This window comes from Dysidea avara, chromosome 2 (genome assembly GCF_963678975.1).
Source record: "Dysidea avara chromosome 2, odDysAvar1.4, whole genome shotgun sequence".
Taxonomy (NCBI): Eukaryota; Metazoa; Porifera; class Demospongiae; order Dictyoceratida; family Dysideidae; genus Dysidea; species Dysidea avara.
This window is the reverse complement of record NC_089273.1, coordinates 14,622,500-14,634,885: the sequence shown is the minus strand read 5'-3', so window position 1 is coordinate 14,634,885 and position 12,386 is coordinate 14,622,500. Positions and strand designations below refer to the sequence as shown.

General features: G+C 37.8%; 1 protein-coding gene across 1 annotated transcript in view; it reads right to left on the bottom strand.

Moving 5' to 3' along the window:
- LOC136246677 (low-density lipoprotein receptor-related protein 1B-like) overlaps positions 1-12,386 on the bottom strand; it is a 169,954-nt gene that overhangs the window by 120,732 nt on the left and 36,836 nt on the right. Inside the window, exons 5-6 of the mRNA XM_066038225.1 lie at positions 3,417-3,539; positions 154-264 (exon numbers count right to left, since the gene is read on the bottom strand). Of these exons, the coding sequence (XP_065894297.1) occupies positions 154-264; positions 3,417-3,539 (234 nt within the window). The remainder of the gene's footprint in view (positions 1-153; positions 265-3,416; positions 3,540-12,386) is intronic.

The following is a 12,386-nucleotide window of genomic DNA, read 5'->3' as shown; positions in this document are numbered from 1 at the left end:
ATTGCAGTGTGCAATGAGTTTAAGGTGACACTGCTGTTTAACGCAATTGCTAAGATTATAGCCCTGGCTCTCTATACACATAAGCTGCTTTCTAGATTTTTTTCTGTTCGTGTAACTGTACATACATGAATGATTTATGTGAGTAGTGCTTACTGCAATTAGTTATTTCACTGGCATAGCACTTCTGATATCCATGACAAAATACATCAGATCTGTAACATCTTCCATTACATTTTATATCACCATTGTATAGACATGTGTAATCTGTGAAAGTACGTATAATAAATGCGACATAATGATAAAAACACATTTAACAGTATATTATATCAATAGTTCATGTACAGGTGTACTGTAATGTTGTTATATTAATCATTTACCACAACTGAATAATTATGGAGTTTATATCATCAGTCCATGGACTAAAAGGAGGCCTGTTGTTGATAAAAAATACTACAAAAAATAATTGACAAAAAAGTTTTTTACGAGAAGTGTGTTATTAATAGTGACCAGATTTGCAAGAATCTCATATGTATGTTTGCGCAAGCCTAATTTTACAGTAAATGCAGGGGCAGTGGAGCAGGCCAAAGAATGAGGGGGCCAGGCCAGCTGTAAGTTGCAGGGGCAGATCTAGACTTTTAAAAAGGATGGGTTCCACTCTGGAATTGTGCCTTCAGCCTAGCTGTAAGTTGAAAACCAAAAAAAAGAAAAAAGGGTCATCACCTACTGACAATAGCTGCCCCTCACCATAGATGCCCTCACCAACTATATTTCTTTATTTATCACTAGATACATAGCTTGCTACACTGCTCCTCAAAAGACTACTTTGACTGCTCTATTAGAGTATCTACATTTGACTGCTCTATTAGAGTATCTCGAGTAAGAAAGGCTCTTTCCAAAGGGGGATACCATGGAACCCTTTGAACTCCCCTGGATCCACCCCTGAGCTGAAGACCAAAATAAAAGGAACTACCTGCTGATAGAAGCTGCTCTCCACCAATTCTATCTCCTTATTTATAAGTACACATACGTAGCTAAATAATTTGCTACACTGCTACACTGCTTCTCTGAATACTGTTACTGCTCTATTTAATAGAGTATCTAGATCCTAACTATTCTATTAGAGTATCTCGATCTTTTCTTGCAAGCAGTATCCCATAAAAGTGGGGGGCCATGGCCCCCCATCTCCACCTTCCATAATAGAATGCAATGTGTGAAGTATTTACAAAATCAAAAAATTCTGTAAACTTTTTGAGCGCTTGCTTCACAATAAAGGAAGGTATTAAGACCAAAACTCTTGGTAGCATTATGCTTCCCAAAGCAAGAAGAGTTTCAAAAGTTTTGTGTTGTACCAGTACTCCCAAGGAGACAAAATATACTGTATGAGCAGTTTACTTTGCATTGGAAAAGATGTTCACTATTGTTTTTGTCTCACATTTTCACCTTTGTCCTGGTCGTAGGAAGGACCTGGAAGACAAACCTTACCCAGAAATGGATTTGCCTATTCATGGAGATTCCTATGGCATAAGTTACATCTTGGTAGAGGACTGCATTCATAAGTTATGATTGTTTAAGTAAACACCTGTAGTTTATTTTCTGTGGACCTTTACTTTATATTAGATCTTAACGACTACTTGTGATTATATTGTACATATCCTGTTGTATGTATGCTATAAAGCAAACAATAAATAAATAAATATATAATAAATATATAAAATACAAGTAAAGGAAAGTTCAATTAGGGATTATAGAAAAAAGTAGGGAAACGAAGGAGGTTGCCTACACCTGCAGATATACTAGCGAACAATTAAAGGGACAATGCAATGATAGAAGTCACTCAACTTCTGTAAACACTGATGGTTACGTATTTGTTATGGATAACATACGTAATTCACGTGTACATGCACCGTGGACTTAGTAATGGCTGAGTGTTTCACCGACACGTGCTGGGAGCAGAGCAGGTAGAGTGTGTTAATCATGAAGCAAGCAACCTAGAAAGTGACGAAGAAGACCAGGTATTTTACGCTAGTGTGTTCTTATACTGATTTATTCTATCATGCGGTGTAGTTTCGTCATTGCAAGTCCACGTGTCAGAGAACACAGCGATGCCCATGCAAGTGAAAGGGCCAATTTTGCACAATAGTGCAAATGTAGATCTAAATCTGGGCCTTGTAAGAAAAGCCACTAGCAGAAGGGACATTAAAGAAATGATACGAGCCAACAGAGAGGATGTGAAGATAATAATGCATATTCTGTAAACTAATAAATGGAAGCACATTGTTATTAATGTAGACATTCGTGCAATCGCTTGACAATGAACAGAGCAACTACTAATAGAGCTTCTCATTGAGGTGGAGTTGCATTGGCTAAGTGTATGTTGCAAAGGAGCAATAATTCTAATGATGATGATGGTGGTGGCAATGGTCATGATAATGGCAGACCACCCCAAGAAATTCCAACATGGTGTAAGTGTGGTAAATGCAGTCACATGGAGAAAGCAGAGGAACATGTCTGTTGCAAGATGAGACCATGTACAACTACGACTGAAGTTACACTTTCCCAAATAGGCTGTTGGCATATCAATAGAAGTGACTATATGGGTGATAAAATAGAAGTTTCTCCATCACACTACAGGAAAGCTGCATACTGCCAATGTATAATGCTGCATCACGGATACTTGAGGAGGGGAAACAGAAAGGTTGCACCATCATGTGGTGTCTGGAAAATTTGTGATAACTACCCTTCACCAGACGGTAATTATCTAGGTTTTACAGCCCGTAATCCAGTAGCTATACTACGGGCATAAGTGTGTATATATCAGGCAAAGCACTATTGCCCGTGGTATAACTAATATAGGCCATGTGGGTTAATCACCTACACATGTGAGAAACTGCTGGCATGTTTCACGAGTGTCTTTATATTGGGCTTTGTGAATTTCGATAGTGGACACCAGAAACAACGTAAGAATAACGACAAGGAGTTGCTGTGCTAATAGTTCAAACGTACGCACAATGATAGGAGCATACAAAAAGTTTGATTGTAGGTTTATACAGTGAGCAAGGAGACACAGGACATCAAAACACAACTTGATAATGACGGTTTAACACTGATATAAGTACTCCCAGGTATTCACTATAATAACAGTGACTTGACCACACTACATACTGCATCGTTAGCACTGTCATGTCTTGAACTTGAGTACCCATGTATACCTTATTTATTCCAAAAATGGCAATATCTATAATTATCTAGCTGTGGACTGAGTAGAAAAATATGTCAGTGTCCTAGAATTAATTATAGTGTTCATCAGGATTAGGCCTTTGTATACTTTACAACAAACTGCATGCGTGCTCATGCTGCTAAATTATAATTTTATTCACTTGTACTATACACGTACATATGTAACACAGATAACATACCATCACAATTTGCTTCATCTGAACCATCTGCACAATTGTTACTTCCATCACAAAGATTAGTTGATCTAATACAATGGTTACTATCACAACGATGATCACCATCATAAGGACATGGAACTAAATCTATTATGATAATACATGTGTAGATGAACTTATGTAGAACTTACTCATACACTATTAAGTAAATGTAGCTAGCCTATTACACATGTATGAAGTCAAGATAATGATAGCACTAATTAAGATACTATAACAACAACATAGAGTAAGTGACTGGCTGAGCAAAACTATTCTTTTTCACACAATCCTCAAATTCCCGTTTATTGCTTCTCTACTAACAAAGGAGTAGACTCCAGTATTTTACGATGAATTATAGCGCTAATTAGACAGCTGTAACTGCAATAAATTTGATTTGTACAATAGCAATATAGGCATATACAGTAGACTTCATAAAAAAACTTTACGTTTCAGACCGTATTACTATCGTATCACGATGCATATTACGGAAGTCAAATTACTATTAATTACGAATCGTGTCACGAGCTATTACACGTATGTTGCATAATATTATACCGTACTGCACCAATGCAATGTCAATTCAAGCGATAAAAACTATCTAATTTAGGGGTGTGGCACCCATTTTGCTCAAGAGTGTTCGTTTGGGATGAATATTAGTGAGCAAAATGGGTGTCATGCCCTTTTATTAGAAAATTTTACTGCTCACACCATACTAAGGCTCGTATGTGACTGTGGATCTTATGCTAATCCATGCATGTTGTTTCTTTCCTTGCAGGAATGATCATTCCCCAAGATGGATCGATCAAGTAAAGCCATGCAGCTGAAAAGGGCGTGCACCACACATTAAAAAAATGTTCATTGTCATAGTGATAGTAATAAGTGTATGCATTAATGTTGCACGTAGCTACCTAGTAGGAGATTTAAAAGCTCCACCCACATAGAGTTACCAACTAGTAAATTCGCACAATAATACTAATAACAATAATCATCATAATAAACAATATTATTTACCTTGATTCATTGCTTAAGGTATTCATACAAAAGGAACAATGGATTTCTGTGATGCTAACTGTAGAAGACGGTTGGCTACTTGTGCACTTCAGGAGAACAATGACGAGGGAGTGGCAATGGATAAAAGGCTTCTGCAGCTGAGCTGGCTGATACAGTGACGAAAATGAGCGGACCAGTCAGAATAGACCTCAGTGATAAGGGCGAAGGCGTGTGACAATTGACATGCTTTGCAGCGATGAAGAAATGAGTGTTCTTGACAGTAACAAGAAGGGCGGTAACAAAGATTGGCTATGGATTTTGCAGTAGATTAAGCGAAAATGGTGAATTCTGCTACTGAGATCTTGCCGTAAACTCCTTACATATAAATCGTAATTATGTTACGTATCACTTAATACTATTACTATAAATTACGCATTGCTTAACACTAATTTACTACCTATTATGAATACGATAACGATGCGAATACGATAACGATACGTAAAGTTTTTTATGAAGTCTACTGTACATGTAATTTGAAGGTCCTTAATTATTCAATCATAACTCACAACTGAAACAAGTTATGATGGCAGGAATTGGCTATTTCAATAAGGAAAGAACAATAAATAAATACTATACCCTTGTAACTGTGTACATGTATATAATGTAATACCATGTAGATATTATTGTTTACGGTTTTTACCACATCTATAAGTTTCATTGATACTGTACAAGAAATGTATTTGAAATTTCATTAATACTGTATAGAAGAAATCTGTTGGAAATGTCATAGATATTGTATAAGGGAAATCTGTAGGAAATTTCATAGATATTGTATAGGGGAAATCTATAGGAAATTTCATAGATATTGTATAGGGGAAATCTACAGGAAATTTCATAGATATTGTATAGGGAAATCTATAGGAAATTCCATAGATATTGTATAGAGGAAATGTATTGGAAATTTCATAAATACCTTATAGAAGAAATCTGTAGGAAATTTCATATGTCCAGTGCAGGAAATCTGCAGGAAATTGTGCCCTATCATGTAGTAGGAAATGTACAGGAAATTTGCAAATTTCCTGAACATTTCCATCTCCCGGATATGTGCTGGAAATGTCACTTGTCCTGTAAATTTCCTGCACATATCCTGCTACAGGAAATGCCACATTTTTCCTGTGTCAGCTACAAACAAGTTACTTTATGCAATGTTCAGCTACAAGTAAGTCACTCTGTAGAGACTTCAGCTACAAACAAGTCACTCTGTAGTACAAACAAGTCACCGTGTAGCTAGAGAGTTCAGCAACTAATCAAAAAACCACTCTGTAAAGAGTTCAGCTATACAAACATGTTATAACTCTATAGAAAAAGTTATAACTCTATAGAGAGATCAGCTAGAAAGAATTAGTCATCCAGTAGAGAGATCAGCTACAAGACATCACCTTATAGAGAGTTTAGTTACAAAGGAACCACCATGTAGAGAGTTCAGCTGCAAACAGATCACCCTGTAGAGAGTGCAGCTATGAACAGATCACCCTGTAGAGAGTTCAGCTAGAAAAAGTCATCCTGCAGAGAGATCAGCTAGAAGGATCACCTTGTAGAGAATTCAACTACACACAAATCACCCTGCAGATATTTCAGCTACAAACAAGTCACCCTATAGAGAGATCAGCTAAAAGAAGTTCCCTTGTACAGAGCTCAGCTACAAAGAAACCATCATATAAAGAGTTCAGCTGCAAACAAATCACCCTGTAGAAAGTTCAGCTATGAACAGATCACCCTGTAGAGAGATCAGCTAGAAGAAATCACCTTGTAGAGAGTTCAGCTGCAAACAAATCACCTGTAGATAGCTCAGCCAGAAACAAGTTCACCCTGTAAAGAGATCAGCTAGAAACAAGTCACCCCATAGACAGAGCAGCTACAAAGAAACCATCTTGTAGAGAGTTCAATTACAAACAGATAACCCTATCTAATCCAAAATAGCTAAGCTGTAAAAAAAGTGTGCGGCCCTCAAAAAGGCTATGGTGAAAAAAGATGTGAAATCCAAGGTGGCGGCCAAGAAATGGCTGTGATGGTAGGTTAATGGTAAAAAATTTAATAACGACAATTCATGTGAATTTTTGTGCCGCTTGGTCTTGGCACAAAATTCACCTGAATTGTTGTTATTAACATTTTTAACATTAACCTACCATCACAGCCATTTCTTGGCTGCCACCTTGGATTTTACATCTTTTTTCACCATAGCCTTTTTGAGGGCCACACACTTTTTTTACAGCTTGGCTATTTTGGATTAGATTTCTTTTTGTATTTGTATAGGCCGGCTTTGGGACTTTTTTAACCTATCTTTTTTTACCACAGGAAGAAGAAAAGATGAAGTAGATGTACTTTAAATATTTTATCAGTAAATGTACAAATTATATATATATAATACATATGTTGATTACAGAAATCTCCATGGTGGTTTCTTTGTAACTGAACACTCTACAAGGTGACTTCTTCTAGATGCTCTCTCTACAGGGTGAATTGTTTGTAGCTGAACGATCTACAAGGTAACTTCTTCTAGCTGATCTCTCTACAGGGTGATTTGTTTGTAGCTGAATTCTGTACAGGCGATTTGTTTGCAGCTGAGCTCTTTACAGAATGGTTTGTTTATAGCTGAACTTTCTACAAGGTAACTTCTTCTAACTGATCTTTCTACAGGGCAATTTGTTTGTGGCAGAATTTTATACAGGGTGATTTCTTTGCAGCTGAACTCTCTACATGGTGGTTTCTTTGTAGCTGAACTCTGTACAAGGTAACTTCTTCTAGCTGATCTCTCTACAGGGTGATTTGTTTGTAACTGAACGATCTACAAGGTAACTTCTTCTAGCTGATCTCTCTACAGGGAGATTTGTTGGAGCTGAACTCTATACAGGTGATTTGTTTGCGGCTGAATTCTCTACATGATGGTTCCTTTGTAGCTGAACTCTCTACAAGGTAACTTCTTCTAGCTGATCTCTCTACAGGGTGGTTTGTTTGTAGCTGAATTCTGTACAGGTGATTTGTTTGCAGCTGAGCTCTTTACAGAATGGTTTCTTTGTAGCTGAGCTCTCTAAAAGGTAACTTCTTCTAACTGATCTTTCTAAAGGGCAATTTGTTTGTGGCTGAATTTTCTACAGGTGATTTCTTTGCAGCTGAACTCTCTACATGGTGGTTTCTTTGTAGCTGAACTATCTACAAGATAACTTCTTCTAGCTGATCTCTCTACATGGTGATTTGTTTGTAGCTGAATTCTGTATAGGTGATTTGTTTGCAGCTGAGCTCTTTAAATAATGGTTTCTTTGTAGCTGAACTCTCTACAAGGTAACTTCTTCTAGCTGATGTCTTTACAGGTTCACTAGTTTGTAGCTGAATTCTCTACATGGTGGTTTCTTTGTAACTGAACTCTCTACAAGGTAACTTTTTCTAGCTGATCTCTCTACAGGGTGATTTGTTTGTAGCTAAATTCTGTACAGGTTATTTATTTGCAGCTGAGCTCTTAAAAGAATGGTTTCTTTGTAGCTGTACTCTCTACACGGTAACTTCTTCTAGCTGATGTCTCTACAAGGTCACTAGCTTGTAACTGAACTCTCTACAAGGTGATTTCTTCTAGCTGAACTATCTCTTTCCGTAGTTGAACTCCCTACAAGGTAACTTCTTCTAGCTGATCTCTCTACAGGGTGGATTGTTTGTAGCTGATCTCTATACAAGTTACTTGTTTCTAGCTGATCTCTTGAATGCTCTTCAGGGTGACTGCTCTATTAGGATGACTGCTCTATTAGAGTATCTCGATCTCGCACTTGCTACACCAAGTTGGATTTCGTGTTATAACTCCGTGGCTTTAAGTCTGATTCTTCTACAACATTGATGAGCCTTTCTAAGTTGATTACTCCATCTGTACAACGATTTTCAAAGCATTACCCCAAGCGGTTTATCTAGTAGGCGTGGCAAACAGTCGTTTTTTTTTTTATTAGCTAATCTCGATTGCATAATTGTTACACACTGTTGGTTTTTTTCGTTGTATCTTCCTATTTTTTAGTTCGATTTCTTTCAAACTACAAAAGGTTTGAGGTTCAATAGTTAACCTATTCACCCACCGATTTTCAGCTTCTTCCCATACGCGGTTTACCCTGTAGGCGTGACAACATATTGGTGTTATTTTTCGTCAATAATTGCTAATAACTCTTTGCCTGTTTATTGTATTCCAGCCAAACTTGACACTAAGATGTGCCTTTACGCCCCCTTCTGTTTGCTAAATTTCAAGTCAATCGGATATGGAGTTCGTGTTTTATGGCAGATTTTATAAGGTTACAAAACACCGAAGAAAAAGAAGGAGGAAAAAAAACCAAGAAACTAAGCCAATATTTGAAGTCGCATATCTCGGGAATGGTTGAAGCGATTTCACTCAAATTTGGTACGTGGTGTACTGAAGTTGGCGGGCGTGTCCACAGCAAAAATCGTCTTGTATCGATAAGGCAGCACAGAGCTACGGAGGTGCAAAAATTGTGTTTTCTTCTTCCTGTCAATATACTCACAGGTGTTGCACGGCAGCTTCTTGGGCCACACAACACACTACTGTGTGTCTTGATGTGGCCCTCAAAAAGGCTATAGTGAAAAAAGATGTGAAATCCAAAGGTGGCGGTCAAGAAATGGCTGTGATGGTAGGTTAATGGTAAAAATTTTAATAACGACAATTCAGGTGAATTTTGTGCTAAGACCAAGCGGCACCAAAATTCACCTGAATTGTTGTTATTAAAATTTTTACCATTAACCTACCATCACAGCCATTTCTTGGCCGCCACCTTGGATTTCACATCTTTTTTCACCATAGCCTTTCTGAAGGCCACACTCTTTTTTTTACAGCTTGGCTGTATTGGATTAGATTTCACTTCTTTTTGTATTTGTATACCCCAAAGCCGGCCTATGGCTGGCTTTGGGGCTTTTCTAACTTAGCTTTTACCACAGCAAGAAGAAAAAGATGAAGATTTTAAATACTTTAACTATTTCTGATTTTATCAGTAAATGTACAAATTATATATATACAATACATATATCTAATCCAAAACAGCCAAGCTGTAAAAAAACAGTGCGCCCCACAAAAAGGTTATGGTGAAAAAAGATGTGAAATCCAAGGTGGCAGCCAAGAAATGGCTGTGATGGTAGGTTAATGATAAAAATTTAATAACAACAATTCAGGTGAATTTTGGTGCCGCTTGGTCTTGGCACAAAATTCACCTGAATTGTCATTATTAAATTTTTTACCATTAACCTACCATCACAGCCATTTCTTGGCCGCCACCTTGGATTTCACATCTTTTTTCACCATAGCCTTTTTGGGGGCCGCACTCTTTTTTTACAGCTTGGCTGTTTTGGATTAGATTTCACTTCTTTTTGTATTTGTATACCCCAAAGCCAGCCTATGGCCCGCTTTGAGGTTTTATTAGCCTATCTTTTTTTCTTTACCACAGGAAGAAGAAAAAGATAAAACAAATGTTGAATACTTTAAATATTTCTGATTTTATTAGTAAATGTACATTTTATATATGTAATAGTATACATATATTTATTACAGAACTCTCCATGGTGATTTCTTTGTAACTGAACACTCTACAAGGTAACTTCTTCTAGCTGATCTCTCTACAGGGTGATTTGTTTGTAGCAGAAATCTCTACAAGGAAACCTCTTCTAACTGAGCTCTGTACAGGGTGAATTGTTTGTAACTGAACTATCTACAAGGTAACTTCTTCAAGCTGATCTCTCTACAGGGTGATTTGTTTGTAGCTGAATTCTGTATAGGTGATTTGTTTGCAGCTGAGCTTTTTACAGAATGGTTTCTTTGTAGCTGAACTCTTTACAAGGTAACTTCTTCTAGCTGATGTATCTACAGGGTCACTAGTTTGTAGCTGAATTCTCTACATGGTGGTTTCTTTGTAACTGAACTCCCTACAAGGTGACTTCTTCTAGCTGAACTATCTACATGATGGTTTCTTTGTAGCTGAACTCTCTACAAGGTAACTTCTTCTAGCTGATCTCTCTACAGGGCAATTTGTTTGTAGCTGAACTCTCACATGATTGTTTCTTTCTAGCTGAACTCTCTACAAGGTGATTTCTTCTAGCTGATCTTTCTACAGGGTGATTTGTTTGTAGCTGCACTCCCTACAAGGAAACTTCTTCTAGCTGATCTCTCTACAGGGAGATTTGTTGGAGCTGAACTCTATACAGGTGATTTGTTTGCGGCTGAATTCTCTATATGATGGTTCCTTTGTAGCTGAACTCTCTACAAGGTAACTTCTTCTAGCTGATCTCTCTACAGGGAGATTTGTTGGAGCTGAACTCTCCACAGGTGATTTGTTTGCGGCTGAATTCTCTACACGATGGTATCTTTGTAGCTGAACTCTCTACAAGGTAACTTCTTTTAGCTGATTTCTCTACACGGCGATTTGTTTGTAGCTGAACTCTCTACATGGTGGTTTTTTTGTTGCTGAACTCTACAAGGTGATTTCTTATAGCTGAACTATCTCTTTCCGTAGTTGAACTCCCTACAAGGTAACTTTTTCTAGCTGATCTCTCTACAGGGTGAATTATTTGTAGCTGAACTCTCTACAGGGTGATTTGTTTATAGCTGATCTCTATACAGGTTACTTGTTTCTAACTGATCTCTTGAATTCTATTCAGGGTGACTGCTCTATTAGGATGACTGCTCTATTAGGATGACTGCTCTATTAGGATGACTGCTCTATTAGGATGACTGCTCTATTAGGATGACTGCTCTATTAGAGTATCTCGATCTCGCACTTACTACACCAAGTTGGATTTCGTGTTATAACTCCGTGGCTTTAAGTCTGATTCTTCTACACCATTGATGAGCCTTTCTAAGATGATTACTCCATCTGTACAGCGAATTTCAAAGCAATACCCCAAGCGGTTTTTCTGGTAGGCGTGGCAAGTAGTCGTTTTCTTATTAGCTAATCTCGGTTGTGTAATTGTTACACACTGTTGGTTTTTTCATTGTATCTTCCTGGTTTTTAACTCAATTTCTTTCAAACCACAAAAGGTTTGAGGTTCAATAGTTAATCTATTCACCCACCGATGTTCAGCTTCTTCCTATACGCGGTTTACCCTGTAGGCGTGACAACATATTGGTGTTATATTTCGTGAATAATCGCTCATAACTCTTTGTCTATTTATGGTATTCCAGCCAAAGTTGGCACTGGGATGCGCCTTTATACCCCCCTTCTGTGTGCCAAAGTTCAAGGAAATCAGATAAGGCGTTCGTGTGTTATAGTAGCTTTTGTAAGTGTGCGAAAAGAGGAAAAAAATAAGAAGAGGAAAAAGAAAAAAAAAATGAAGAAACTAAGCCAATTTTTGAAGTCGCATATCTCGGGAACTCCTGAAGCGATTTCGCTCATATTTGGGATGTGGAGTACTGCAGTTGGAGGGAGTGTCCACAGTAAAAATCGTCTTGTTTCACCAAGGCAGAACAGAGCTACGGAGGTACGAAAATTGCATTTTCTTTCTTCCTGTCAATATACTCACGGGTGTTGCGCGCCGGCCTCTTGGGCCGCACGACACACTACCGTGTGTCTTGATTTATTATATATATATTTTACAGAACTCTCTACAAGGTGACTTCTTCTAGCTGATCTCTCTACAGGGTGATTCGTTTGTAGCTGAACTCTCTACAAGGTAACTTCTTCTAGGTGATCTTTCTACAGGGCGATTTGTTTGTAGTTGAATTTTCTACAGTGCGATTTCTTTGTACCTGAGCTCTCTACATGGTGGTTTCTACGTAGTTGAACTCTCTACAAGGTGACTTCTTCTAGCTGATCTCTCTGCGGGTGACTTATTTGTAGCTGAACTATCTGCAGGGTAGTTTTTTAGTAGCTGAACTCTCTACATACAAAGTAACTTTTTCTAGCTGTTCTCTCTACAAGATGACTTGTTTCAAGC